The following is a 26,290-nucleotide window of genomic DNA, read 5'->3' on the forward strand; positions in this document are numbered from 1 at the left end:
AGCCCCCTGCTGTTGCCTTGACCCCTTTTGCCCCCTAGCTGTTGGGACACACCCCATCTCCCACCCCCACCCGTGCTACCCAGTGGGGGCAGGGCCGATGTTAGGCCAGGGCTCCCCGTATGTCACAAGGGGTCACGGGCTGAGTGTCGCCCGGCTGGTCTCGCCATGAAGATACGTGGGGTCGCCCCCGGGGCCCTGGGGGGGGGGAGACGCCTGAGCTCAGGGCTCCCTGCAGGCTAGGCCTGGGCGCTGGATCGGTGCCACGGGGCCCCTGCCACTTCCCCCAGCCCAGCTGCTCTCCAACCCACCGTTTCCTTTGCTGTGGGTCAGGTTCCTTCCCCCCGCATTTCCTATAACTCCCTCCACCCCCCCCTGCAAAAACCTGGGCCTCTACCCCTCTCGGCCCCTCCCCTCTCAGCCCTCCCCTCCCCTCACCTGAACCCCTCCCCTCCCAGCTCCTCCCCTCTCAGCCCCTCCCCTCCCAGCTCCTCCCTTCTCAGCCCCTCCCCTGAGCCCCTCCCCTCCCAGCTCCTCCCCTCTCAGCCCTTCCCCTCCCCTGAGCCCCTCCCTTCTCAGCCCCTCCCCTCCCCTGAGCCCCTCCCCTCCCAGCTCCTCCCTTCTCAGCCCCTCCCCTGAGCCCCTCCCCTCTCAGCCCTTCCCCTCACCTGAGCCCCTCCCTTCTCAGCCCCTCCCCTCTCCTGAGCCCCTCCCCTCCCAGCTCCTCCCTTCTCAGCCCCTCCCCTGAGCCACGCCCCTCTCAGCCCTTCCCCTCCCCTGAGCCCCTCCCTTCTCAGCCCCTCCCCTCCCCTGAACCCCTCCCCTCCCAGCTCCTTCCCTCTCAGCCCCTCCCCTCCCCTGAGCCCCTCCCCTCCCAGCTCCTCCCTTCTCAGCCCCTCCCCTCCCCTGAGCCCCGCCCCTCCCCTCCCACCTTCCCTCTCAGCCCCTCCTCTCCCTGGGCCCCTCACCTGAGCTCCGCCTCTTCCCCCTAGCTCCTCCCCCCCGGGTCCCTGCCCGCATGCGCATGCGCAACCCCCACCCCAGGTTCGCCCCTCCTTCCGCGACCGTTGAGGCGCTCGCGCTCCGGCCCCGCCCCACTCCTGTCAATTTCGGCCAATCAGCAGTCGCCCGCCGGCCCGCTCCCCACGTGACTCCGTGGTCCCGGCCAATCAGGGAGCGGTCGCCCAGGCCAAAGCCAATGGGTAGCAGCGGCCGCGCCCACGCGTCCCGGCTCGGCCAATCAGCGGGCGACTCCCCAGGCAGCGCGCGTCGAACGGGAGCCCGGGCAGCCGCTGTGGCCGGCGGACGCTCAGCGCCGGGCCGAGACAAGGGGAGGGGGAAACTGGGGTCCCGGAGCTACGTCACCGGGGGGACCCCGTTACCAAGGAGACCGGGGGTCCGGAGCTACGTCACTGGGGGGACCCTGTTGCCAAGGAGCCCGGGAGCCCGGAGCAGCGTCACTGCGGGGACCCCGTTACCAGCAAGGCCTGGGTTCTAGAGCCGTGTTGCCAAGGCGACCGGGGGACGTGCCCGCCAGCCTCGCTGCCCTGGGGGCCGGGGGGCTCTCGCGCTGCGTTGCTAGGAGACCGGAGTCCCGAGCAGGAGGGGTCGGGGTGCTAGAGCTGCGCAGCAGGTTGCCATGCCGACCAGGGTGTTCGTTCTAGAGCAGCGTTGCCAAGAGACGCGCTGTTCTGGAGCCGCTTTCCCCTGGGGGGGGGTTCTAGACCGGCGTTCGTGAGAGGCTCTCGATCCTGAGCGCAGAGCTAGAGACACCGGGGGGGGGCGGTTCTGGAGCTCTGTCAGCAAGAGGGGGATCTAGAACCGCAGAGGGGCGGTGGGTCTGGAGCTGGGAAAGGGCCCTGCCGGGCTCCAGAACTGCGTTGCAGGGGAAGGCAAAGGGGATCCAGAGCTGGGGCAGGGGGAGGCCTCCAAGCCCCCCATGCTTTGGCTCCCCTGAGCCCACGGGGGGGCCGGTAGCGGGGTCCCCCCACCCCCTGCAGGGAGCCAGTGCACTTTAGCAGCAGCCAGGGCGGGGAGACGATGCCGTGAGCTGTTGTGTCGTCAGCTGGATAACGAGGGAGGTAACGGGAGGGAATTAATCCCCCCCCACACACACACACACCCCGGGCAGGAGAGGTTGGGGCAGGTCTAGGCCCGCAGCAGGAGCTGGGTAAATTTCCAGCCACTGCTACCATGAGTTGCTCCTGTCTCAGCCAGTAAACTTCTCAGAGAAGAATAGAACCCAGGAGTCCTGGCTCCAAGGCCCCCCGTTCTAACCCACTATACCGCACCCCTTCCCAGAGCTGGGGTAGAACCCAGGAGTCCTGATTCCCAGCACCCCCTCCCCAATGCTGGGGAGGGGGAGCCAGCCATGCCATCTGAGGCCCTGCCCTGCTTCCAGCTGCTGCGGATGGGCCCAGCCAGTCCGGGGGATGACCCGAACCGGGACCTGCACACCTTCCGGCCAGCTGGGCCGCACTGCACCTACCGGCTGGGGCGCCGGGCCGAGGTCTGCGACGTCCCCCTGGTGTCAGAGCGCAACCCGGGGCTGGTGTCCCGCATCCACGCCGAGATCCACGCCGAGAGGGACCCGCACAGCACCGCCGGGGAGTGGCGGGTCTGCCTGGTGGACTGCAGCACCCATGGTGAGGGCTGGGGGGCGCTGTGCTGGGGGGAGCGGGGCGGGAGCTCAGCAGGGGCACTCTGCCCTGGCACTCAGCGCTGGCTCGTGCCTTAACGCTATTGCTCTGGATCCCCGCCCAGTTAATTCCTTCCTCTGCACTTCGCATCGGAGACGATTCCCTTTTCACTTCCTGTTTAAAGACTCGCCCAGGGTCACTAGCCGCCGAGCCTCACCCCAGAGGCAGCTGCATTTCAGCCCCAGGCCAGTCATCTCAGTGCAGGGTCCCTGGGTGGCCACTAATCCTGTCCCACCCCAGAGGTGGCTGCATGTCAGTGGCGACTGAAAAGATCCCAGAGGGTAAGTTATCACACACACAACCAATCCTCCCTCCCTCTGTGTTCTCCCGTACACACCCCTCTGTCTAAGGCAGCAGTTCTCGGCTTGCAGGCCGCATGCAGCCCAGTTAGCACACAGCTGTGTGCTAATGGCTGCCGGGCCGTGCGGCTGCCCAGTGCACCAGGGTCCTGGCTGCCCGGCGCGATGTGTTGGGGTCGCCAGCTGGCTCCATGGGGCCCAGGGCTGCTGCCCAGCCCTACAGAGTCCGGGGTCAGTGATGGGGCTGTCACCTGGCCCCACACAACAGGGCCTGGGGTCCCTGCCACCCTGCCCAGGACTCCACTCCTGGGCCCACTCTGTGGAGCTGTCTCTGGGCGGGAGACACTGGGCATAGGGTCTGTGTGTGGTGGGAGGGGGGGTTGGGGAGAGGGGGGCGTTGTGGTTCTCAACCTGTGGACCAGGTAACACGTTGTGGGCTGCATATGCGGCCCACGATGATAAATAGTTGAGACCCACTGGTCTAAGGTATCCTCCTGTCTGTCCCTCACCCCCATACTCCTCTTTCTGCCTGTCTATCAAGCTATCCCTCCCCATACACATCTACCTGTCTCTCTGTCTATCCCCCTACACACCTACCTATCTGTCTGTCTGTTCCCATACACGTCTGTCTGTCTATCTGTCTATCCATCTCCATACACACCTGTCTCTCTCCATCCCTATCCACGTCTGCCTATCTGTCTGTTCATCCCCATACACACCTATGTGTCTGTCTGTCCCCATACACGCCTGTCTATCTATCCATCCCCATATACCCCATCTCTCTAATCTCTCTCCCCCAATATCTATCATCTCTCCATCTAGTTCTACCTCTATTCGTTTAATTAAAATTAAAAAACCCTGGAAATTCCCTGACCCAAAGCTCTGCACAGGTCGCCCCCGTGAGCCCGGCAGTTCCCATGAGAAGGACTCGCTCCCCTGTGGCCACTAGCCCACCACCAAGTGTGCCAGGGACCCCTGGCCTCCCCCTTCACCCCGCTCTCTCCTTCCCATCTCCGCCAGGCACCTACGTCAACGCGGTGCGGGTGCCCCGGGGCCGGCGCCTGGAGCTGAGCGACGGAGACCTGGTCACCTTCGGCCACCCGGACCCTGTGCCCGAGGGCTGCGCCCTGGCACCCCCGCCTGACGACTCGGAGTTCTGCTTCCTCTTCCAGAAGGTGCGGGTGCAGCCCCAGGATTTTGCTGCCATCACGGCCCCCAAGGCCCCCTGGCCGCTCCCCTGCGGCTTCAAACCCGTGCTGCCTGGCGGCAACCATCGCATCCGCCCACTAGCCCGGCCCGCGGGGCCCTCTCGCCCTTCCCGCCCCAAGGCCACCCTGATCCTCAGCTCCATCGGCAGCCTCAGCAAGCTCAAACCACAGCCACTGACTTTCACCCTGAACCGGGGTCCGAGGTCGGAGCCTCCCTCCCGGCCCGGGGCCTCCAGGAGCCGTCGGAAGTCGGCCCACACGCTGCTCCCCGAGCTGGAGGACGAGGTGACCCGGCTGGACGAGGAGCCGTGGGCTTGTGAGCCGGATGGATACAGCTGCCAGAGCCCGCTGCGGAAGGCGCCGGAGGGGGCAGGGAGCGGCAGGGCGCAGCCAGATGCGCGACTGAAGGTCCAGGTCACGCCAAGCGGGTGAGTCGAGTCGGTGTCCCAGCATGCTCTGTGGAGGGGGCAGGATCATAGCACCTACATCTCCCCCGAAAGGGCTGGAGATTGCCCTGCTACCCTCAGCTGTCATCGTCTGCCCTGTGTTATACTTGGCACTGCCCACGGTGCTCTGCCCCAGAGCTGGGCGCACAAAAGGCTCTAAACTCACAATAAGGTGTGGGGGGCCCCAGCCTGGCATTGGGACCTCCCAGAGGCCAGCGTGGGTGAAGGGGGAGCCGTTGGGTTTAGCACTGAGGCAGCAATTGGTTTGTAGGGTCCTGTGATACATGAGGGGCTAGTGAGCCAGCCAGTGTCTCCTAGAGGGGAAAGGCCCCACCTGACCCACCCTGTCCCTTGCCCTGGGTCCAGATCAGAGCCAGCATCCCCGAGAGGGGACAGGCCCCGGGCCCCATTCTCTGCCCCCCTGAGTCAGCCAGTCCCCGCCCTGGGGCTGGATCGGAGCCGGTGCCCCCTAGATGGGGAGGCCCAGCGTCACTCACCTCTCCCGTCCCGTTGCAGGAAGCGGCGGGGGCGGCCGCGGAAGCACCCGCTGCGTGACACCTGCCAGGTGTTCTCGCAGACGCTGCTGGCGGCGGAGCCCTGCGCGGCCCCACGCTGCCGCCTGCCCCAGGACGAGACGGTGCAGTGGGTGCAGTGCGACGGCTGCGACGCCTGGTTCCACGTGGCCTGCGTGGGCTGCAGCTACAGCGCCGTCCAGGAGGCCGACTTCCGCTGCGGGGGCTGCCGCACGTAGCCGCAGGGCAGGGGAGCACGGGGCGGCCAGGAGACTGGAGACGGTGCAAGATGGGCAGGGAGTGGTGACACCGGGCCTGGCGATTGTGTGCGCACAGACAGGGACTGGTGACACCAGGCCAGGCGATTGTGTGCGCGCACAGACAGTGACTGGTGACACCGGGCCAGGCGATTGTGTGCGCGCACAGACAGTGACTGGTGACACCGGGCCAGGCGATTGTGTGCGCGCACAGACAGTGACTGGTGACACCGGGCCTGGCGATTGTGTGCGCGCACAGACAGTGACTGGTGACACCGGGCCAGGCGATTGTGTGCGCGCACAGACAGTGACTGGTGACACCGGGCCAGGCGATTGTGTGCGCACAGACAGGGACTGGTGACACCGGGCCTGGCGATTGTGTGCGCGCACAGACAGGGACTGGTGACACCGGGCCTGGCGATTGTGTGCGCGCACAGACAGGGAGTGGTGACACCGGGCCTGGCGATTGTGTGCGCGCACAGACAGGGAGTGGTGACACCGGGCCTGGCGATTGTGTGCGCGCACAGACAGGGAGTGGTGAAACATGACACCTTAGAAGGCACTGGTGAAATCGTGGGAGACAAGCAATGACTGGTGAAATGTGCCAGGCGATTATGCATGCCCAGCGGCTAGTGCCACCGTGCCAGCCAAGTGGGGACTGGGTGAAAACAGCCGAGGAGCCTGAAGCAAGAAACGTAAGCCGGGCACGTGGCTGGCGATGGAAAGAAGAGATGCCCGACTCGTGACTTGTGCAAAAGTGCCAAGACGATTGTGCAAACCTGGGAGCCGAGCACATCCCTCTGGGCTGGGATTTCTGTTCCCCTACAGGGAATGGGACACGGGGCCTTTCCTCTCTACGGGGCACCGGCTCCACAATCCAGCCCCAGCGCACGTGAGCTGTGGCTTGTGAAAATGTGCCCGATGGGGTGAGAGCCAATGGAGGGCCGATGCCTGAGCAGTGCCTCACACTAACTGTGCCGGGCTTTCGCTCCCAATCAGGCCGGGCGTTGGCCCGGTGCCGCCTCAGAGCATTTGGCATTCGTGCGCAGCATGGACATCGAAGCAGCGGCTCGCAGAGACTACACGCGGCCCTCGTGACAAACAAGGCAGCTGTGCAGCCTCGCACGAGGAGGTGACCTGGCCATTTCCACGCCCACGAGGACTCCAGGAGGGCATCCAAGATGCGCACACCCCCGTGCGATTGATTCATCTGCCAGCCTTTACACCCCATTCCCTTCCTTCTTTCCGTAGCAGCCGCTTCTCCCTGCGCCTGGATTTCCCCGTGCGAATACACCCAGTCGTCATGGCCTCCCACGGAGCCGCTTCCCCGCTCCCTTCTTCCTTCCAGGGGAGGGGAGACGGAAAAGAAGGGAGTGAAAACGCGCCGGAAAGGCCAGAAAAACTGGATTTTTCAGCCTGTTCCTAAAACGGGGTTCTTCCTACTCCTAAACCGGACCTTTCCCGCCCACGACGCTGGTGAATGGCTCCCCCCGCCGCGCCGTGGGCGGAGACGCGGATCCACCTCTCCCCTCTGTTATTTTTTCCTTCTTTTGCTCTGGCACCAAAAAAAAAAAAAGGGGGGGGGTGTTTCTAACTGATCACCTGTTTGTTTTTCTCCACCGTCCCGCTCCACTTGTGCCCATTGCAGTCTAACATGCGCCACAAAAACCAACCCCTGGCGAATGGTTTGTGTGTAGCTGCCGCCCACTCCAAATTTGCTGCAGCACAGAGCACCCTATATGTGCCTAGGTCCCTCCTCAGCTACTGCGCGCCTGCTGGCAGGAGGCTGGTATTGCAAGCCTGGGAATTGACCCTCCGGGGCAGGAGAAGCCAAGGAGCGCACCCCCAGAGGGGAACTGTGGCTCAGGGGGCAGGGAGTTGGGAGATCAAGACCCCCTCGCAAGTCCATCATCTACAGTGCGGTCCCATTCCTTGCTGGCCACAGCTGTCGCTTCCTCGGATCCGGTCGATCACAACCAAACCGAACCTGCAGGCAGATCTCTGTGTGGCCCGGGTTCAGGTGGGGAGGGTAGTAGGGTCTAGTGGTTAGAGCGGGGGGGGAGGGGAGCTGGGAACCAGGACTCCTGGGCTGTGTCCCCCGGGGAGGAGAGTGGGGTCTAGTGGTTAGAGCAGGGGGCAGCTGGGAGCCGGGACTCCTGGGTTCTGTCCCCAGCTCTGGGAGAGGAGTGGGGCCTAGTGCTTAAAGCAGGGGGGGCTGGGAGCCAGGACTCTCTCTTGCTGCCCCAGTGACCTGAGCTTCAGTCTTTTCCTGTTACACCCACCCCAGTGAGAAAAGGCAGGGTCAGGGCTGCGGTGCTAGCCCAGGGCGGGGGGTTTCCTGGCTGGGAAGGTAGCCGAGGCCAGGTGGCCTTGGGGGGGTTAAATCCTGCCAGGCAAGGCCCCACCCTGAGTCAGTGGCCTGCTGGATCTTGGACCTGCACGAGCCCTGCCTGGGAAACAAGATGGGGCGCCGGCCCTGGCTCTGTGCTGCAGGGCGGGGGCCTCGGCAGGGGGCGCTGGGCTGCGGGGAGCAGGGTGCTGGGCTGCGGGGAGCGGGGCAGGAGAGGGTGTTTTTCCTCACGTTACAAAACCAGACACGGACACCACCCGGCGTTTGGGTAACGAGTCATTTAATAAGGCACCGAGAGGGGGGTGGGTGCGAGCGTGCAGCAGCTTCCCGTCAAGACACCGCCCGGGATTCTCGCCCCCGCCCAGTAAAACCCAGATCACTTTCCCCACAGCAGATTCAGCAGCAAAAAAAAAAGAGAGAAAAGATGGGGGGGGGGCGGAGCAGATGGTAGGGATGCAGCCAGAGGGGTCAGGACTCTTATCGCCTCCTGCTGGAGAAAAAGAGTCTTACACTATTTACACCATTCCCTAAAAAAGAGCTACAAAGTCTAGAGGAATGTGGCTGATCTAGAAAAAAAAAAAAACCCTGACGGTTCCTGGGATGGGAGATGGGGGGCTGTGGGGTCCCTGGGGGTTGTTGCAGGGCAGCCGGACACTCAGGAGGCTGGAGGGGGTTGCGTGGTTCTGGAGTCACAGTGGTTCTAAATTCCTCCTGTCCTGGTTCTGGAGTCACTGCGGGTCTAGACTTGATGCATGTTGGTTCTGGAATCACTGTGGTTCGGTATAGTGACGTCTTCGGCAAATGGAGCAAGGTTCTAGACTCACTGTACTCGTTCTAGAGTCGACAACGAGCTGCTGCAGCTCTGGACTGTCCCCCCTGCAACCTGAGGTTCCTGAAGGGGAGATAGGGTTTGGACACCCCTGCCCCAGACCCTCCATGGGAGGAGGCCTCAGAAGTGGGTGACTGGGTTCTAGAGCCAGAGGGGTCAGTCTAGATCAGTGGTTCTCAAACTGTGGGTTGGGACCCCATTTTAAGGGGGTCACCAGGACTGCTTAGACTTGCTGGTGCACGGGGCTGAAGCCCAAGGGATTCACCCTTGGGTGGTGGGGATCAGGTTACAGGCCCCCTGGCTGGGGCTGAAGCCTTTGGCTTTGACCCCTACCCTGCCCAGGGCGGGGGGCTCAGGCTTTGGCTCCCCCACACGGGACAGTGGGAATCAGGTGGACTCAGGCTTCAGTTCCCCCCCCCCTTGGGGTCACGTAGTAATTTTTGTTTTCAGAAGGGAGTCACGGTGCAATGAAGTTTGAGAAGCCCTGGTGTAGATGTCATACACGTAGGTTGATGGAAGCTCACCGGGATGGAGTTCTAGTTTCCCCCTGATGTTCTAGAGCCCCTACCCACGGTTGGGCTACACGGGAGGTTCTAGATCACACCCAGAAGCTCTCAACGTGGGTGGCCTGATTCCAAAGTATTCATGGTTACACTAGAACCCTCCCACCTTGAAAGTGCCGATGTTCTGGATTCCTCATGGTTCGAGATCCATGACTTGCTCCCCAAGATACCTGAAAGGAGCTGACAGGAATCGAGCCACCAGAGCTTTCTTAGCTATTCTAGCCCTATAAAGATATGACAGGACTTTCTGGAGTCTCCCGTTGAGGTACCTAGAACACCATCGGCTCAAGATTGTCCACTGAGAGGCTGGAGCTGTTCTAGACCTCAGATGGCGGGGACAGGGTGGGTTCTAGAGCACACCAAGAACATCCCACTTCTAGAGTCTGCCTGGTTGGGGGTGTTTGCAGCCCAGAGCCTCTAGAGCCAAGATGGGGTGCTGGCTGGAGAACGCTTGCTCGGTCTAGACAAGGCTGATCTAGAACCAGTCCTTCCCCCTGCCTTGAGGCCTTTCAGACTGGGGGGGAGGGGGAAGATTTGCCTGTAAATAAAAACGTACCCACAATCCCTTGCCTTAAAATAAAAATGGGGGGAGGGGTGCGCAAATCAGCCCCCTCCCGAGAAATTGACACACAATCCCTTGCCTTAAAGTTAAGCAAGGGGGGGGGTTCCAGTTAAAATCCCCCACCCTGACCCTCCTGTCCGCCCGCCCCACCCCCAGCCCCCTGGCGCTCAGGTGGAGTGCATGGGGTGGCCCATGAGGGGGGGCCCAGGGGGAGTGGGGTCGAAGGGCTCCCCCCCGTGGTGGAACTGGGGCACGTAGAGGGCGGCGAAGGCGGCAGCGTTGTAGCCCTGGGGGGGCGGAGGGTGGTGCCCCATGGGGGGCCCCGGCAGCTGGCCAGGGGGAGCGAAGGGCAGGGCCCCCCCCCTCGCAGTCGTCGCGCCCGGAGCAGCCCCCGCTGCGCTTCCCCTTCTGCCGGCGATTGCAGAACCAGACGCGGACCACCTGGGGGGGGACAGACGGACAGACGTCAGCCCCATGGGATGGGCTGCCCCCCGCGCCCCCCCACAGCCTCCTGCACCCCTCCCCCACACAGCCCCCTCCCTCGCAGCCCTCCCTGCACATAGCCCCCCTCCCCATGCCCCCCATGCACACGCAGTCTCCTGCACCCCTCCCCCCCACAGCTCCCCTGGGCCGCACCCTCCCCCAGCCCCCGAACCCGCAGCCCTCCATGCACACATGGCCCCCAGCACCCTCCCCCCCGCGGCACCCCTCCCTGCGCACCGCCCCCCCGGGACTCACGTCCTTGTCGAGGTGCAGGTCGTGGGCGATGTGGGTGATCTCCTGCAGGCTGGGCTTGGGGCAGCGAAGAAAGTAACTCTCCAGGGAGCCCCGCGCCGCCGTCTCGATGCTGGTTCGCTTCCGCTTGCGGGCCTGGAGCAGGGCGCTCTCCATGCTGCACATCTGGGGGACAGGCGGGGCACCCCCCGCAGAGTCACCGCCGCGCCCCCGACTCCCCCGTCCCCCCGCAGAGTCACCGCCGCGCCCCCGACTCCCCCCGTCCCCCCGCAGAGACACCGCCATGCCCCCGACTCCCCCCGCAGAGTCACCGCGGCGCCCCGACTCCCCCCGTCCCCCCGCAGAGTCACCGCGGCGCCCTGACTCCCCTGTCCCCCCGCAGAGTCACCGCCATGCCCCCGACTCCCCCCGCAGAGTCACCGCGGCGCCCCGACTCCCCCCGTCCCCCCGCAGAGTCACCGCGGCGCCCTGACTCCCCTGTCCCCCCGCAGAGTCACCGCCATGCCCCCGACTCCCCCCGCAGAGTCACCGCGGCGCCCCGACTCCCCCCGTCCCCCCGCAGAGTCACCGCCATGCCCCCGACTCCCCCCGCAGAGTCACCACGGCGCCCCCGACTCCCCCGTCCCCCCACAGAGTCACCGCCATGCCCCCGACTCCCCCCGCAGAGTCACCGCGGCGCCCCGACTCCCCCGTCCCCCCCGCAGAGTCACCGCCATGCCCCCGACTCCCCCCGCAGAGTCACCGCGGCGCCCCGACTCCCCCCGTCCCTCCGCAGAGTCACCGCCACGCCCCCGACTCCCCCCGTCCCCCCGCAGAGACACCGCCATGCCCCCGACTCCCCCCGCAGAGTCACCGCGGCGCCCCGACTCCCCCCGTCCCCCCGCAGAGTCACCGCCGCGCCCCCGACTCCCCCCGTCCCCCCGCAGAGACACCGCCATGCCCCCGACTCCCCCCGCAGAGTCACCGCGGCGCCCCCGACTCCCCCGTCCCCCCACAGAGTCACCGCCGCGCCCCCGACTCCCCCCGTCCCCCCGCAGAGACACCGCCATGCCCCCGACTCCCCCCGCAGAGTCACCGCGGCGCCCCCGACTCCCCCGTCCCCCCACAGAGTCACCGCCATGCCCCCGACTCCCCCCGCAGAGTCACCGCGGCGCCCCGACTCCCCCGTCCCCCCGCAGAGTCACCGCCATGCCCCCGACTCCCCCCGCAGAGTCACCGCGGCGCCCCCGACTCCCCCGTCCCCCCGCAGAGTCACCGCCATGTCCCCGACTCCCCCGTCCCCCCGCAGAGTCACCGCGGCGCCCCGACTCCCCTGTTCCCCCGCAGAGTCACCGCAGCACCCCGACTCCCCCCGTCCCTCTGCAGAGTCACCGCCATGCCCCCGACTCCCCCGTCCCCCCGCAGAGTCACCGCCGCGCCCCCGACTCCCCCGTCCCCCCGCAGAGTCACCGCCGCGTCCCCGGCTCCCCCCATCTCCCTATTCCCGGTCACCCTAGCGCCCCCCCCAGAGAGTCACTACAGCACCCCCGACTCATCTTATGCCCAAATAAATCTGTTAGAGTCTCTAGGGCGCCTCCTTGTTTTTGCTGATGCAGACTAACACGGCTGCCCCTCCAAAACCACCAACCTCCCCCAGTCATCCCAGGGCCCCTCCAGCCCTCCCCACCCCCAGATTCCCCCCCCATAGTCACCCCAGAAGGCCATTGCCCCCTTGACATGTGAACCCCCACAGAGTCACCCCCCAGCCCCCCGGCCTGCCCCGTCTCCCCCATTCCCCCCCAAGTCACCCCAGTATCCCACCCAGCCCTAGTCCCTCCCAGAGTCAACCCAGCATCCCCTGTCCCTGTCCCCCCGAGTCACACCAGCAGCCCCCCAGCAGGCCATTGCCCCCCAGCACACCAACCCATCCACTCATCCCAGCCCCCCCCTCAGAGCAGCCCATCCTCCCCCCGTCCCCCCAACCCCCAGGTCCCCCACAACCTCCCCCCGAAACACAGCAGGCTGTTGCCTCCCCCCCTCCCCAACATGCCAACCACCCTTTGGGCCCAGCCCCCCCATGATGTCAATCCACAGGTGCCCCCCCAAATCCCACCCGGCCCCCCACCCACCTCCTGCAGGTTGGCGTTGCCGTCGGCCTCGTCCAGCCAGCGCTGCAGGAGCGGTTTCAACTTGCACATGTTCTTGAAGCTCAGCTGCAGGGCCTCGAAGCGGCAGATGGTCGTCTGGCTGAACATCTTCCCTGGGGGGCGGGGGGGGGGGGTCAGGGCCGAGGGCGGGGGCAGCCTTGCCCGGACCCAACGGGCAACCCCCGCCCCAGCCGTCTTACCTGTGTGTGGGGGAGCCCCTGCTCTCTGAACGGACCCCGGCGTCCTGGGACATCCCCCACGCCCCCTTGGAAATGGGCCCAGGAGTCTAGGGACACCCCCCTGCCCTGTGAACGGACCCTGGCATCCGGGCCCCGCCCGCACACCCCCTTGGAAATGGGCCCAGGAGTCTAGGGACACCCCCCTGCCCTGTGAATGGACCCTGGCATCCGGGCCCTGCCCCCACACCCCCTTGGAAATGGGCCCAGGTGTCCAGGGACACTCCGCACCCTGTGAACGGGCCCTGGCGTCCCCCCAGCCCATTCAGGAATGGACCCCAGCGTCCGGGAGCCCCCCCAGTGACACGCACCATACAGCACACCCAGGGCCAGCCCCACGTCGGCCTGCGTGAACCCCAGCGTGATCCTCTTGTGCTTCAGCTCCTTGGCAAACTGCTCCATCTCCTCCGTGCTGGGGGTCTCCTGGGGAAGGGGACGGGGGCCTGTCAGTGGGGAGGGGCAGGGAGAGAACCCAGGCGTCCTGGCTCTCCGCCCTGCCCCCACTCTAACCACGAGACCCCTCCCCTCCCAGAGCCGGGGACAGACCGCAGGGCTGGGCTAGCAGGGGGCTGCGGTCTGGAGTGGGGGGGCACTGGCAGAGCTTGGTCCGGGGGGAGTTTCCAGCCTGGAGCCAGGGCTCTGGCCCCGCGATCATCTGGCAGGAATCTGGCCGCTCAAGTCCCAGGGCTCAGGACACAGATGGAGCCCGGGTAACAACTGCCCCGGCTGAGCAGCTTGAGATCGTCCATTCCTGACACACCCACAGCCCCTCCCCACCTAGCCGGGGACAGAACCCCGGAGTCCTGGCTCCCAGCCCCCCCTGCTCTAACCACTAGACCCCACTCCCCTCCCAGAGCCAGGAGTGAACCCAGGAGTCCTGGCTCCTGCCCCTGTGTTAGGAGACCTGGGGCGCTGGGTGGAGGATCTGTTCCCATCACCCAGGCAATGGCCCCATCGCTCAGGAATGACAACGACCCCGCACCTGTCTGACCAGCCCTGCCCGCACTGCTGCCAGCTTTGGGGAACAGTGGATGGGTGACACCCGCCCGCCTTCGGGACAAGGAGGGAAGTTGTGTCCCGGTTCCCAGCCCCCGCACTCTAACCGCTAGCCCCTACTCCCCTCCCCGAGCCAGGGAGAGAACCCAGGAGTCCTGGCTCCCAGCCCCCCTGCTCAAACCACTAGGCCCCACTCCCCCCCCGAGCTGGGAGAGAACCCAGGAATCCTGGCTCCCAGCCCCCCCCTACTCTAACCACTGGCCCCATTCCACTCCCTGAACCAGGAGAGAACCCAGGAGTCCTGGCTCCCAGCCCCTTTGGGCTGGGGAGTGGGCCTGGGCCAGTGCCCTCAAGGGGGAATTCACGGGTGATTGTAAATCAGGGAGGAGTCCCAATTAGAGAGCAGGAACATATCTTCCTTTGGGGCAGCTGGACACAGGGCCTAGCCCGAGTGGGGGAGGGAGGCTGGGAGCTAGGACTCCTGGGTTCTCTCCCCAGCTCTGGGAGGGGCGTGGGGGCCTAGTGATTAGAGCAGTGGGGGCTGGGAGCCAGGACTCCTGGGTTCTCTCCCCAGCTCTGGGAGGGGTGTGGGGGCCTAGTGGTTAGAGCAGGGGGAGCTGGGATCCTGGACTCTACTCCACTTCCTGTCCCAAACTCTGCCCAGCTGAGGTGTGGCGGGATCGGCTGGGATCTCTCTCGCACCCCAGGGTGGATCCACAGAGATCCCGAGGGACCCGGTCCGTAGCTCAGGGGATCTGCTGGGATCTCGGGAGATCCACCCCCAGGATCTCGCCCAGCCCCAGAGCCTGTCCGTACCTCATCCCCGCTCTCGGCCTCGTCCGCCTTGACCTCGCCGGGGGCCGCCGGCGCCCCGGGGCTGCCCCCGCTGCCATCGCTCCGGGGGCTGCTGGCCCCGCTGCCCTCGCCCCCCTCGCCCGCGGGGCCTGGGGGCGGAGCGGGCAGGGTGGCCAGGGGGCGGGCGGCGGCCTGGGGCAGGAAGCAGCCCCCCCAGGCCTGGGCCGGGTGCCCGTAGATGGGGCCCTGTTGGCCACACTCCCGCTCCGGCTTGACGTCAGGCTTCAGGCCTTCGTAGGCCGCAGCCGGCTGGCCAGGGCCGTAGGGGGGCGCCCAGCCCTCCCCGCCCATGGGGAAGGGGCACCAGGCTCGGAGCAGGGCCTGGTGCCCGGCGGGGTCCCCTGGCTGCGTCTCCAGGAGCCCCCCCTGCGGCCCGTAGTCCAGCCGGTAGCCGTAGCCCTGCCCGGGGGCCACCCCATTGTAGGCCTCAGGCAGGAAGCTGCCGGGCCCCTCGTGGGGCGCGTTGGCTGGGCCCGGCGGGACGGCGTCCAGGTGCAGGCCCTGCCCCGCCAAGGGGTACGGGCGCCCCAGTTCCTGCCCCACGTGGCCGGCCATGGTGACGGGCCAGGGGACGCAGGGAGATGGCCACCTCGAGGGCACGGCTCAGTCCACGGCCACCGGGCCGAGGGGGCGGCGGGACCCAGGCGTCCGGGGTGAAGCTCTGCGGTGGTGGGACCCAGGTGTCTGGGGTGCAGCTCAGCCACCAAGGGACTCAGGTGTCCGGGGTGAAGCTAAGCCGGCGGGGGGCCCAGGCGTCCAGGGGATGCAGCTCAGCCGGCGGGGGGCCCAGGCGTCCAGGGGATGCAGCTCAGCCGGCGGGGGGACCCAGGCGTCTGGAGTGAATCTCAGCTGGTGAGGGACCCAGGCGTCCAGGGGATGCAGATAAGCCAGTGGTGGGACCCAGGCGTCCGGGGTGCAGCTCAGCCGGCGGGGGGACCCAGGCGTCCGGGGTGCAGCTCAGCCGGCGGGGGGACCCAGGGGTCTGAAGTGAATCTCAGCTGGTAAGGGACCCAGGCGTCCGGGGGATGCAGCTAAGCCAGCGGTGGGACCCAGGCGTCCCTGGTGAATCTCAGCTGGTGAGAGACCCAGGCGTCCGGGAGAATTTGGCTCCTACCTCCTGTGCTGTCCTGGCCAAGGTTAAGCAGGAGGAGCTGGTAAGAACCCAGGCGACCGAGAGATTCTGGCCCCTAACTCCCTGCCAAGGCGAAGTCCAAGAGGAACCCAGGCATCCGGGGAAAGTTCAGGGGGTGGAAGCCAGGCGTTCAGAAGGAGCGCAGCTTCTGGGGACCCAGGCGTCCGGGACAACGGGGCTGCCACTCCTCGGACCCCCTGGGCAAGCAGTGAAACCCAAGGGGGGGGGGGTGGAGGGAACCCAGGCGTCCGAGAGAACGTAGCCCCCACTCCTCTGACCTCTTAGTTGACCGGTGAAGCCCAAGAGGGGTGCAGGAAACCCAGGCGTCCGGGAGAACGTAGCCCCCACTCCTCTGACCTCCTAGTTGCCTGGTGGACCCAAGCAGGGCTGGAAGGAACCCAGGTGTCCGGGAGAAGCAAGCAGCAGCTCCTGCCTCTGCGCCAGTGTTGCCCCCCCCAACCCGCCTCGTTAACCCCTCCCTGGCCGGGCCCCACCCCAAGCATTGGCTGCCCCACTCCCTCCCCCGATTCAGCTCCAAGGAGCCGGCCCCTCCCACCCGGATCAAAGCCAGGGGCTCTGCCAAGGTCGCCCCCCCTCCCCCCCGCTAAGTGCCCCATCGCCGCTCAATGGGTCCCACTTAGCTCCAGACAATGGCCCCGAGGCCTGCCGGGGGGGACGCTGAGAGTGGGGGGCAGGACTCCTGGGGTCTCCGGGAGGGGACTGGTGGTCGGGTGGGGTGGGGGCTGGGAGCCAGGACTCCTGGGTTCTCTCCCTGGCTCTGGGAGGGGAGTGGGGTCTAGTGGTAAGAGCAGTGGAGGGAGCTGGGAACCAGGACTCCTGGGTTCCCTCCCTGGCTCTGGTCGGTGTGGGAGGAGGGTTACAGGCAGGATGAGTGAAGTGGGGTGCAGAAGGGTGAAATGACTGACTTGACCTTTAAAGACAGCTCAGAAAGTCAATGGCAGAACCCAGGCGTCCTGGCTGGCTCCTAGCCCTCCCGAGCCGGGGAGAACCCAGGCGTCCTGGCTCCCAGCCCCCCTCAGTCTGGCCCATCAGCCTCACTCCCCGAGTTTGGGGAGACCGGGGCGGGTGGTTCACGGCCAAGGGCTGGGGGGAGGCCCGTGGGGACAGGCAGCGGAGGCGGCCAGGAAGCCAGCCCCCCGGGGGAGCCATCAAGGTCCGGGCTGCCCCATTGATGTGAGAGCCGGGCGCTTAGCAAGAGAATGGCTTTGATACATTGTGCGGGGCGAGGGCGGGGGGCACCAGGGGGCGGGGGAGCCAGGACTCCTGGGTTTATCTCCCCTTGGTTTCGGTCGGGTTTTGATCACTCTGCAGCCTGTGATGGGCGTGAGCGGGGCGGGGCTGTCTGGGCTGGGGGGGCTGGGAGCCAGGACTCCTGGGTTCTCTCCCTGGCTCTGGGAGGGGAGGGGGGCAGTGGTTAGGGCAGCGGGGGTTGGGAGCCAGGACTCCTGGGTTCATTCCCGTCTCTGGGAAGGGAGCGGGGGGGGGGGGGCAGTGGTTAATGCCAGGTGGGATGGGAGCCAGGACTCCTGGGTTCTCTCCCTAGCTGTGGGAGGGGAGTGGGGTCTGGTGGTTAGAGCAGGGGGGGCTGGGAGCCCAGACTCCTGGGTTCCCTCCCTAGCTGTGGGAGGGGAGCAGGGGTCAGTGGTTAATGCCGGGTGGGATGGGAGCCAGGACTCCTGGGTTCTCTTCTGGCTCTGGGCGTAGGGCAGGGGGCAGTGGTTAGGGCATGGGGGGCTGGGAGCCAGGACTCCTGGGTTCTCTCCCTGGCTGTGGTGGTGGGGGGTAGTGGTCAGGGCAGGGCGGGCTGGGAGCCAGGCCTCCTGGGATCTCTCCCGGCTGGGAGGGGCAGGGGTTGGCCCCCCAGCACTTAGCAGGCTGTTGGGGGGTGAATGCCCCGGCCGGGTGCTATTGTGGCCGGGATGGCCAGTGACACGCTCAGCTATTCAGGTATCAATGGCCCAGCCCTGGGCCCAGCTGACCTGGGGGCGGCTCATTGTGTATCTCTGGATGGGCTGTTAAACCTGAGGCCTCAACCTTGGGGGGGGGAGCTGGGGGTCAGGATTGAATGAGGGGCACCAGCAGGGCTGGGGGGGCAGGGGGCTGCAGGTCGGGAGTGAGGGGCACTGGAAAGTTAGTGGGATCAGGTAGAGAATTGAGGGTGAAAGCTCAGGGAGAATTTGGGGTCCCGTTTCTGGGGGGGGGGATGTCCAACTGGGGGGTAGTTTACAGCATTCAAAGAGAATTTGGGGAGCAAGTGCCTGATATTTGGGGGTGATTCTTTGGGGGAACTGGGTGTAACTGTGTCTGGGATTGGGGGCAGGGTTCACTGAAGGGTCCTGGGGCCCAGTTGGATTGAGGGGGGCTGGTGAGTCTGGGGGGTCCTTTCTAGCAGGGGAGCCCTGGCTAGGATTCAGGATGGCAGATATTTCAGGGGATGTTGATAGAAGAGATGCCTAAGAGACTTCGGTGGTAGCGGGGGGCCCTGGCGAAGGACGTGGGGGGTTCCCCAAATCTCAGGGTCACATGACCGGGAATGGGGGGTTATGGGGCATAGGCTCCGTGTCTCGCATCCTGCCCCAGTCAGCTGCCCCATGGCCCAGCCCTTTGTCCTGCAGCCCAGGAGATGGGACCGCAGCCCACTGGCAGCCCCACGGCAGTGTCCCCCCAGATCAGAGCCAGCACCCCCTAGAGGGGCCAGGCCCGGTGTCCGAGACTCACAGATGCCTTCATCTCTTTTGCTTTTCTCTTTTATTCCAAGTTGGAGGGTTGAATAAATAGGTGGGAAACTGGGGGGCGGAGTGGGAGGGGAGCAGCATGGCGGGGAGCAGTATGTGGGGGGGCAGCTGGGCAGGCGGGGAGCAGGGGGCCTCTAGCATCTCCCTCCGATCTCCCCTGGGAACCTGGTATGGACCAGAGCGTGTTTGTGTCATCGCCCCCTGCTGGGGGGCTCAGACCTGCCCCATGTTTCCCCGCCAGCAGCCCGGGGCGTGGGAGCTGCCGGGACACCCGGAGCCCTGACAGCCACGCGACTGAGCGGGGCTGTGACCCGCGTGTGAGCCCGATGCCCGGGGCGTCACGGATGAGGGAAACCCGGCTGGCCGCGCGCGGCCATTCGGTCACACGCCAGCCTCAGGGCCACGCCGCAGCCCACACGCCAGCACACGCATGACGCCGCGGGGCCGTGGTGCACCCGGCCAGGATCTTCCAATTCTCCGCTCGCTCGGCCTTAGGGGGAAGAGGAGTGTTTGGGGGAGGGGTGGTTCCTGGTCCGTATCCCCCTATATCGACCCCCTGGTCAAACTACCGTGGGTGGGGGGGGACTTGGTGTCACCTCAATATGGGTCCCCCTCAGTCCCTGTCCCCTCTGAGTCTATGACTCCTCTCATGATTCCCACCCCAGCCACTAGCCTGCTGGTCAATATCGTCCCGGGGTGTCACTTCAATACTTGTCCCCCCTCCTCCCAGCTGCCCTCATCCCAGCAGGATGCCAACTTTGGTTCCCACCCTGTTTAGGTTCCCCCAGTCAATATACCCCTTATATAGGCCACCCTGGCTGTCTCCTGGTGTCACTTCAGTGTCACTCCTGATCTCATGGTACCCACCAGCCCCCTCCTTGGCCTGCTGGGAGTGGGCTGTGGGGGGGGTGAGGGGAACCCATGGTGTCTGCCGCACAGAGCTCTCCCCCCCCCCCGACACGCACACTCTTTAGTCTCAGTCAGTATCCTTCTATATGGGCCCCCTGGTCAATTTTCTCTTGGTGTCACCCCAAATGCAATCCCCCCAACTCCTGAACTCACTAAGACCCTCCTATGGTTCCTACCTTGTATAGTTTTCCCCAGTCAATATCCCCCCCATATGGACCGGCCCCATAGCACAGCCCCTGCTCCCTGAAAGGAACCATGCTCTGGACAGATGGGTCTGCAGGGAGGGTAGAGAGCAGGGGAGAAATAGGGGGTCCCCGCATCAGAGTGATGACCCTTCACCTTTAACCTCCCCCCCCCGAATTTTCTGGGGGGGCGGGTTCTTGGGGAAGATGTTGCCAAAATCTGAGCAGATCCACCTCCCCCCCCCATGTCTCCACCAGGAGGCACTGTGCTGCTCCGGGGAAGGGGGGCTGAATGAGGGGGGCAGGGTTAGGGGGGGCAGCGCTGCCGGGCAGACGCCGTGTTGAAGAGCGGGTTGTGGATTTCCATCTCCCCACTCTGGGAACGAGGGAAGAGGAGGAAGAAAGAGAAAGGAAGACGTCAGTGAGGGCACCGTGCGAGGGGCAGAGCGCAGCGACACTGCCCGACTCCCCCCAGGCTGGCGACCCCGCTGAGCCCCCGCCCCCACAGCCCAGCACCCCCTGCTGAGCCCCCGCCCCCCACAACCTGGCGCCCCCCGCTGAGCCCCCACCCCACTCACCCCAGCCCGGTGCCCCCCACTGAGCCCTCGCCCCCACAGCCCGGCGCCCCCCGCTGAGCCCCCACCCCCACAGCCCGGTGCCCCCCACTGAGCCCCCACCCTGCTCCCCACAGCCCGGCGCCCCCCACTGAGACCCCACCCCGCTCCCCACAGCCTGGTGCCCCCTGCTGACCCCCGTCCCCATCCCCACAGCCTGGTGCCCCCTGATGCCCCCCACCACGCTCCCTGAAGCCCAGCACCCCCTGCTGCCCTCGCCCTGCCCCCTGCTGTCCCTGCCCCGCTCCCCACAGCCCAGCACCCCCTACCGGTGCCAGTCCAGGACATTCGTACACAGTGAAGTCCCCGTTCTCAGTCTCCGACTCCGTCGAGAGCTGCTGGACGGGCTTTGGGGGGTTCCTGGGGGGGGACAGACCCAGACACGGGGTGAGGCCCGGGGCCGCGGCCAGGGTCTAGGGCGGGGGGTCCGGGAGCTGACGCAGCTCTGCAGCCAGGGGAAGAGATCCAAGGGACCCAGGTATCCAGGTGGGAAACGGGGGGGGAGGGGGGAGACCTAGGCCTGAGGCCCAACGTCCCATGGGCCCAGCCAGAGGGGGGTGGGGGGAAGGGAGTAACTGTCCCCGAAAGACCCCCAAACTGGGGGGGAGGGTCGAGTGGGCTGCTCACAGGGCAGGGGGCTGAAGGACTGAAGGGTGAGATTTTGGGGTGCAAACTTTCCAGGCTGGATTGTGGGGGGAAGGTCGGAGGGGACAGAGAGGGGCGGGGAGGGGCAGAGGTCAGGGGTGACTTGGATGGGTTTGGGTTTTGGGGGGGGTGGATTGGGGGGAAATTCAGGGGGGATGGGAAGGGGAAGATTCAAGTGTGAGCCTGGAGTTTGGGGGGGTCGGTTTAAGGGGATGATTTGGGGAGTTTATTTGGGTTGGGGGTAGATTCAGGGGAATAGGAGGCTTGGGAGAGGGGGAATGGAGTGGGGGAAGGGAAGGAGTGGATTTTGGGGTGTGGATTCGGGGGGCCCCTCCCTAAGCCCCTCCCCCCCACTCATAACCAATGGGGCGAATGCGGGGGGTGGGAATGGAAGGGAACTCACTCCTCATTGGTCAGGATCTTTTTCTGGCGCTCATACTGGTGCACCTGGCAGGACTGGGCCAGCCGGGCGTCCATGTACTGGGGGGACAGACAGACAGACGGGGAGATGGTCATTGGTCAGGTGAAACTGCTGCCCCGGACGCCTGGGTCCCATTCCCCGTCCCGGTCTCCAGCCCCCTAGGGGTGAGTGCACTGTGCTCCAGTCCCGGACGCCTGGGTCCCATTCCCCGTCCCGGTCTCCAGCCCCCTAGGGGTAAGCATGGCTGGGGGGGGGGGGGAAATCTCACCATTCTGGGCTGGTGGTATCGATCATGATTCCCCCGATATGCCGTATATGCCATCTTCTGGGCCAGCCGCACCTCCCGCTGCAACCTGGGGGCACGGAGTGCGGTGGGGGGGTCAGAGCCAGGGGCAGGGCAGTCCCGGGCTGGGCTAGCAGGGGCTATGGGTCAGGAGTGAGGGGCACCGGCTGAGCTGGTAGGGGAGGACCCAGGGGCTGCGGGTTGGGACTGAGGGGCATGGGCAGAGCTGGGGGGCAGGGCTGGGCTGGCGGGGGGCTGCGGGTCGGGAGTGAGGGGCACCGGCAGAGCTGGGGGGGCAGGGCTGGGCTGGCGGGGGGCTGCGGGTCGGGAGTGAGGGGCACCGGCAGAGCTGGGGGGACAGGGCTGGGCTGGCGGGGGGCTGCGGGTCGGGAGTGAGGGGCACCGGCAGAGCTGGGGGGACAGGGCTGGGCTGGCGGGGGGCTGCGGGTCGGGAGTGAGGGGCACCGGCAGAGCTGGGGGGACAGGGCTGGGCTGGCGGGGGGCTGCGGGTCGGGAGTGAGGGGCACCGGCAGAGCTGGGGGGGCAGGGCTGGGCTGGCGGGGGGGCTGCGGGGGGGTGCAGTTCCTACCTGTACCAGCAGAGGGCAGCCACCAGCAGCCCTGAGACCCCGGTCACCGAGCACATCAACACCAGCACTGCAGGGGGCGGGGGGGGGAGAAACATTAACCCCTTGAGCACTGGCCCCCCCAACCCCTTCAACGCCCCCCTGCCCCCCAGGCGCTCTGTCCCGCCCCCTGCCCCATTCCCGCCCCCTCCCTGTCACTCACGCAGAGACACGGCCTCATTGAGCCGGGAATCGGGGGGAGCCGAGTTCAGGTCTTCCTCCGGCCGGGGGGGGCTGGAGCCGGGCATCTCGGCGGAGGGGGGAGTCGTGGGGGGAGGGGGAGACGTAGGGGGGGTCTCGGTGACCGAAGGAACCTGGGGCTCAATCCCCATGGAGCCAGCTGCAAAGATAGAGATGTCAGAGAGCCCCCTGCCGACCCCCGCCCCCCTCCCCACAGCCCAGCTCCCCCTGCCGAGCCCCCGCCCCCCTCCCCACAGCCCAGCACCCTCTGCCGAGCCCCCACCCCACACCCCAGCGCCCCCTGCCGAGCCCCCGCCCCCCTCCCCACAGCCCAGCACCCCCTGCCGAGCCCCCACCCTGCTCCCCACAGCCCAGCGCCCCCTGCCGAGCCCCCACCCCCCTCCCCACAGCCCAGCTCCCCCTGCCGAGCCCCCACCCTGCTCCCCACACTCCAGCGCCCCCTGCTGACCCCTGCCCCCCTCCCCACAGCCCAGCGCCCCCTGCCGAGCCCCCGCCCCCCTCCCCACAGCCCAGCACCCCCTGCCGAGCCCCCACCCTGCTCCCCACAGCCCAGCTCCCCCTGCCGAGCCCCCACCCCCCTCCCCACAGCCCAGCTCCCCCTGCCGAGCCCCCACCCTGCTCCCCACACTCCAGCGCCCCCTGCTGACCCCCGCCCCCCTCCCCACAGCCCAGCGCCCCCTGCCGAGCCCCCACCCTGCTCCCCACAGCCCAGCTCCCCCTGCCGAGCCCCCACCCTGCTCCCCACACCCCAGCGCCCCCTGCTGACCCCCGCCCCCCTCCCCACAGCCCAGCTCCCCCTGCCGAGCCCCCACCCTGCTCCCCACACCCCAGCGCCCCCTGCCGAGCCCCCTCCCCACAGCCCAGCGCCCCCTGCTGACTCCCGCCCCCCTCCCCAAAGCCCAGCTCCCCCTGCCGAGCCCCCACCCTGCTCCCCACAGCCCAGCGCCCCCTGCCGAGTCCCCACCCTGCTCCCCACAACCCAGCGCCCCCTGCCGAGCCCCCACCCTGCTCCCCACAGCCCAGCCCCCTCTGCTGAGTCCCCAACCCAGAGCAGCACCCCCAGCTGAGCCCCCTGTTACCTTCAGTCCCTACCTTGCTGGGGGGTCTCGGTCCCAGGGGTCCTGGATCCCTTCTGTTTTTTGGCCACCAGGGAGCGGATGAGGGTGGCCAGGTCGACGGGTCCCGCGTCGCCCTTGGCTCCGTCTTCTGGGAGAAACACAGGAAGATGGGTCGGTGCCCCCCACTCCCGACCCGCAGCCCCTGCCAGCCCTGCCCCCCCCAGCCCTGCCGGTGCCCCTCACTCCCGACCCGCAGCCCCTGCCAGCCCAGCCCTGCCCCCCCCAGCCCTGCCGGTGCCCCTCACTCCCGACCCACAGCCCCTTCCAGCCCTGCCCCCCCCAGCCCTGCCGGTGCCCCTCACTCCCGACCCACAGCCCCTTCCAGCCCTGCCCCACCAACCCTGCCGGTGCCCCTCACTCCCGACCCGCAGCCCCTGCCAGCCCAGCCCTGGGCCCCCCCAACCCTGCCGGTGCCCCCCACTCCCGACCCACAGCCCCTTCCAGCCCTGCCCCACCAACCCTGCCGGTGCCCCCCACTCCCGACCCGCAGCCCCTGCCAGCCCAGCCCTGCCCCCCCCAGCCCTGCCGGTGCCCCCCACTCCCGACCCGCAGCCCCTGCCAGCCCAGCCCTGGGCCCCCCCAACCCTGCCGGTGCCCCCCACTCCCGACCCGCAGCCCCTGCCAGCCCTGCCCCCCCAGCCCTGCCGGTGCCCCTCACTCCCGACCCGCAGCCCCCTGCCAGCCCAGCCCTGCCCCCCCAACCCTGCCGGTGCCCCTCACTCCCGACCCGCAGCCCCTGCCAGCCCAGCCCTGGGCCCCCCCAGCCCTGCCGGTGCCCCTCACTCCCGACCCGCAGCCCCTCCAGCCCTGCCCCCCCCCCAGCTCTGCCGGTGCCCCTCACCGTTCCTATGCGGCGTCTCGAGGACGCAGTCCCCACCGGGGTCCTCATGGTAGGGGCGGATGCAGGGGCCACAGCTCCGGATCCCCCCGGGGCCGCAGCCCTTACGCCGCTGTAGGAGGCAATTCAGCCGGATCCGCGGCGGGCACATCGCAGCCGGGCCTGCGGGAACTGAACCGGAGCGGCCCCGCTGTAACCGCCGGCCCCCACTGCCCTCCCGGAGCCCGGAGAGAACCCAGGAGTCCTGGCTCCCAGCCCCACCCCCGCCGTAACCTCCAGCCCCCACTGCCCTCCCGGAGCCCGCAGAGAACCCAGGAGTCCTGGCTCCCAGCCTCCCCCACCCCCGCTCGAACCACTAGACCCGGCTCCCCTCCCAGATGTTTCAACATCTGTCCTGGCATTTGCTCCTGTTCTCCCGATCTGCAGCCCGCCCCAGCCCTGCGGGTGCCCCTCACTCCCGACCCGCAGCCCCTGTTAGCCCAGCCCTGCCCCCCCCCCAGCCCTGCGGGTGCCCCTCACTCCCGACCCGCAGCCCCTGTTAGCCCAGCCCTGCGGGTGCCCCTCACTCCCGACCCGCAGCCCCTGTTAGCCCAGCCCTGCCCCCCCCCAGCCCTGCGGGTGCCCCTCACTCCCGACCCGCAGCCCCTGTTAGCCCAGCCCTGCCCCCCCCCCAGCCCTGCGGGTGCCCCTCACTCCCGACCCGCAGCCCCTGTTAGCCCAGCCCTGCCCCCCCCAGCCCTGCGGGTGCCCCTCACTCCCGACCCGCAGCCCCTGTTAGCCCAGCCCTGCCCCCCCCAGCCCTGCGGGTGCCCCTCACTCCCGACCCGCAGCCTCCCGAAGCTGGGAATAGAACCCAGGAGTCCTGGCTCCCGGCCCCTCCTACTCTCCTCCACACACCCCCGATGCCCCTCCCCCTCATTGTCCCCCCCTCACCTGCCTCCCCACCGGCCCCCGGGGCCAGCCCCAGCCCCAGGAGAGCAGCCAGGGCCGCCAGCCAGCGCAGGGTCCGCATCTCTCCGAGCGGGGGGGGGTCCCCGCCTCTGGATCCTCCCTCCCCGGCTGCGGGGGGCGGCGGAGCGCGGGGGGAGGGGCTGGCTGTATTTATGAATGAACCAGGGATGGAGACAGAGGCGGGCGGGGGCGGGGAGACCCACCCACAAGTCGCCTTCACTTCCTGTCCCAACCCCCCGGCTGGGTGTTCTGTGCGGCTGGTACCCGCTTGCCCGCCCCAGAGGTGGCTGCATCTCAGGGGCGGAGAAGCCAGCCCCATTTGAAGCTGTTCTATGTGGCAGTTACCCGGCTGCCCCTCCCCAGAGTCAGCCACATCTCAGTGCCGAGCGAGGGCTCCTGGTCTCTCTGGCCTGGGTCTGGCTCTGGGAGCCCCTGGGATGGATGCAGGGACTCCCAGCTGGGAGATCAGTGACAGCCCACCCCCGCTGGGGTCCACGGTGCCTGTCTCCAAGGAGACGCCCCCGCCTGCGGTGGTAGATGCCGCAAACAGCTTCTCATCCCCCCCGCCCACCCGGGAGATGGAACCCAGGTGTCCTGGCTCCCAGCTCCCCCCCCTGCTCTAACCACTAGACCCAACCCCCCCCCAACTGTGGAGAGAACCCAGGCATCCTGGCTCCCTGCTCCCCCCCTGCTCTAACCACTAGACCCAACCCCCCCCCCCCCAGCTGCGGAGAGAACCCAGGCATCCTGGCTCCCAGCCCCCTCTCACACCCACATACCCACCAGCTGTCACCATGGCAACCAGCTCCCTGCACTGTTGGACCTGGGATGAAGTTGATGCAGCCGTGGGTTGTCATGGTGACAGGACGGCGCTGTGGGGGTGGGTCCCCAGTCCCCCCTTAGTTATGGGGGGAGGAGAAAGGGCTTCATCATCTCCTCCCCCTC

The 26,290-nt window shown here is 67.3% G+C and overlaps 3 protein-coding genes across 8 annotated transcripts; 1 reads left to right on the forward strand and 2 right to left on the reverse strand.

The window, feature by feature from the left end:
* The first annotated feature begins 1,266 nt into the window (after positions 1-1,266).
* On the forward strand, positions 1,267-7,090 carry TCF19 (transcription factor 19). Of its 3 annotated transcripts, none has more exons than XR_012664993.1 (4): positions 1,267-2,642; positions 4,016-4,631; positions 5,166-5,479; positions 5,523-7,090. XR_012664993.1 is itself a non-coding variant. In XM_048818164.2 (3 exons), exons 1-3 carry the CDS (start codon positions 2,369-2,371, stop codon positions 5,398-5,400), a joined length of 1,125 nt encoding a protein of 374 aa, XP_048674121.1. In that variant the 5' UTR covers positions 1,267-2,368; the 3' UTR covers positions 5,401-7,090. The 3 variants fall into 3 exon arrangements, 1 of the variants encoding a protein (XP_048674121.1); XR_012664994.1 differs by having other exon boundaries at positions 5,613-7,090; XM_048818164.2 differs by having other exon boundaries at positions 5,166-7,090.
* A 1,627-nt stretch (positions 7,091-8,717) lies between these two features.
* On the reverse strand, positions 8,718-15,225 carry POU5F1 (POU class 5 homeobox 1). Its single transcript, XM_075119114.1, has 6 exons — positions 14,632-15,225; positions 13,131-13,242; positions 12,566-12,696; positions 10,461-10,622; positions 9,873-10,163; positions 8,718-8,738 (listed from the first exon to the last, which is right to left on the reverse strand). The coding sequence occupies exons 1-6, from the start codon at positions 15,223-15,225 to the stop codon at positions 8,718-8,720; spliced, it is 1,311 nt and encodes a 436-aa protein (XP_074975215.1).
* Positions 15,226-18,554: 3,329 nt separating this feature from the next.
* Positions 18,555-25,833, reverse strand: LOC125621384 (neural proliferation differentiation and control protein 1-like). 4 transcript variants are annotated; one of them, XM_075119577.1, is made up of 9 exons: positions 25,328-25,519; positions 24,398-24,565; positions 23,531-23,644; positions 22,401-22,577; positions 22,202-22,268; positions 21,598-21,682; positions 21,312-21,388; positions 20,558-20,623; positions 18,555-20,025 (listed from the first exon to the last, which is right to left on the reverse strand). In XM_075119577.1, the coding sequence occupies exons 1-9, from the start codon at positions 25,404-25,406 to the stop codon at positions 19,809-19,811; spliced, it is 1,050 nt and encodes a 349-aa protein (XP_074975678.1). In that variant the 5' UTR covers positions 25,407-25,519; the 3' UTR covers positions 18,555-19,808. The 4 variants fall into 4 exon arrangements, with proteins under 4 accessions (XP_074975678.1, XP_048674201.2, XP_048674199.2 ...); XM_048818244.2 differs by lacking the exon at positions 25,328-25,519 and adding an exon at positions 25,691-25,833 and having other exon boundaries at positions 19,855-20,025; positions 20,533-20,623; XM_048818242.2 differs by having other exon boundaries at positions 19,855-20,025; positions 20,533-20,623; positions 23,531-23,641; positions 25,328-25,512.
* Between the last annotated feature and the right edge of the window lie 457 nt (positions 25,834-26,290).

The sequence above is a fragment of the Caretta caretta genome, chromosome 14 (genome assembly GCF_965140235.1).
Source record: "Caretta caretta isolate rCarCar2 chromosome 14, rCarCar1.hap1, whole genome shotgun sequence".
NCBI lineage: Eukaryota > Metazoa > Chordata > Testudines > Cheloniidae > Caretta > Caretta caretta.

What these genes read in the sequence shown, in the direction of transcription:
- TCF19 (XM_048818164.2), top strand. Translation starts at nt 2,369, where the DNA reads ATGCCATCTGAGGCCCTGCCCTGCTTCCAGCTGCTGCGGATGGGCCCA. An exon ending in GGTGGACTGCAGCACCCATG is followed by an intron (nt 2,643 to 4,015) that starts GTGAGGGCTGGG and finishes CATCTCCGCCAG; the next exon opens with GCACCTACGTCAACGCGGTG. An exon ending in GTCCAGGTCACGCCAAGCGG is followed by an intron (nt 4,632 to 5,165) that starts GTGAGTCGAGTC and finishes GTCCCGTTGCAG; the next exon opens with GAAGCGGCGGGGGCGGCCGC.
- POU5F1 (XM_075119114.1), bottom strand. Translation starts at nt 15,225, where the DNA reads ATGGCCGGCCACGTGGGGCAGGAACTGGGGCGCCCGTACCCCTTGGCG. An exon ending in GCAACGCCAACCTGCAGGAG is followed by an intron (nt 10,623 to 12,565) that starts GTGGGTGGGGGG and finishes CCTGTCCCCCAG; the next exon opens with ATGTGCAGCATGGAGAGCGC. An exon ending in TGAGCGCCAGGGGGCTGGGG is followed by an intron (nt 8,739 to 9,872) that starts GTGGGGCGGGCG and finishes CTCTGGCTCTAG; the next exon opens with AACCCAGTCACCCACTTCTG.
- LOC125621384 (XM_075119577.1), bottom strand. Translation starts at nt 25,406, where the DNA reads ATGCGGACCCTGCGCTGGCTGGCGGCCCTGGCTGCTCTCCTGGGGCTG. An exon ending in GACCGAGACCCCCCAGCAAG is followed by an intron (nt 22,578 to 23,530) that starts GTAGGGACTGAA and finishes CTATCTTTGCAG; the next exon opens with CTGGCTCCATGGGGATTGAG. An exon ending in CAATGAGGCCGTGTCTCTGC is followed by an intron (nt 22,269 to 22,400) that starts GTGAGTGACAGG and finishes CGCCCCCTGCAG; the next exon opens with TGCTGGTGTTGATGTGCTCG.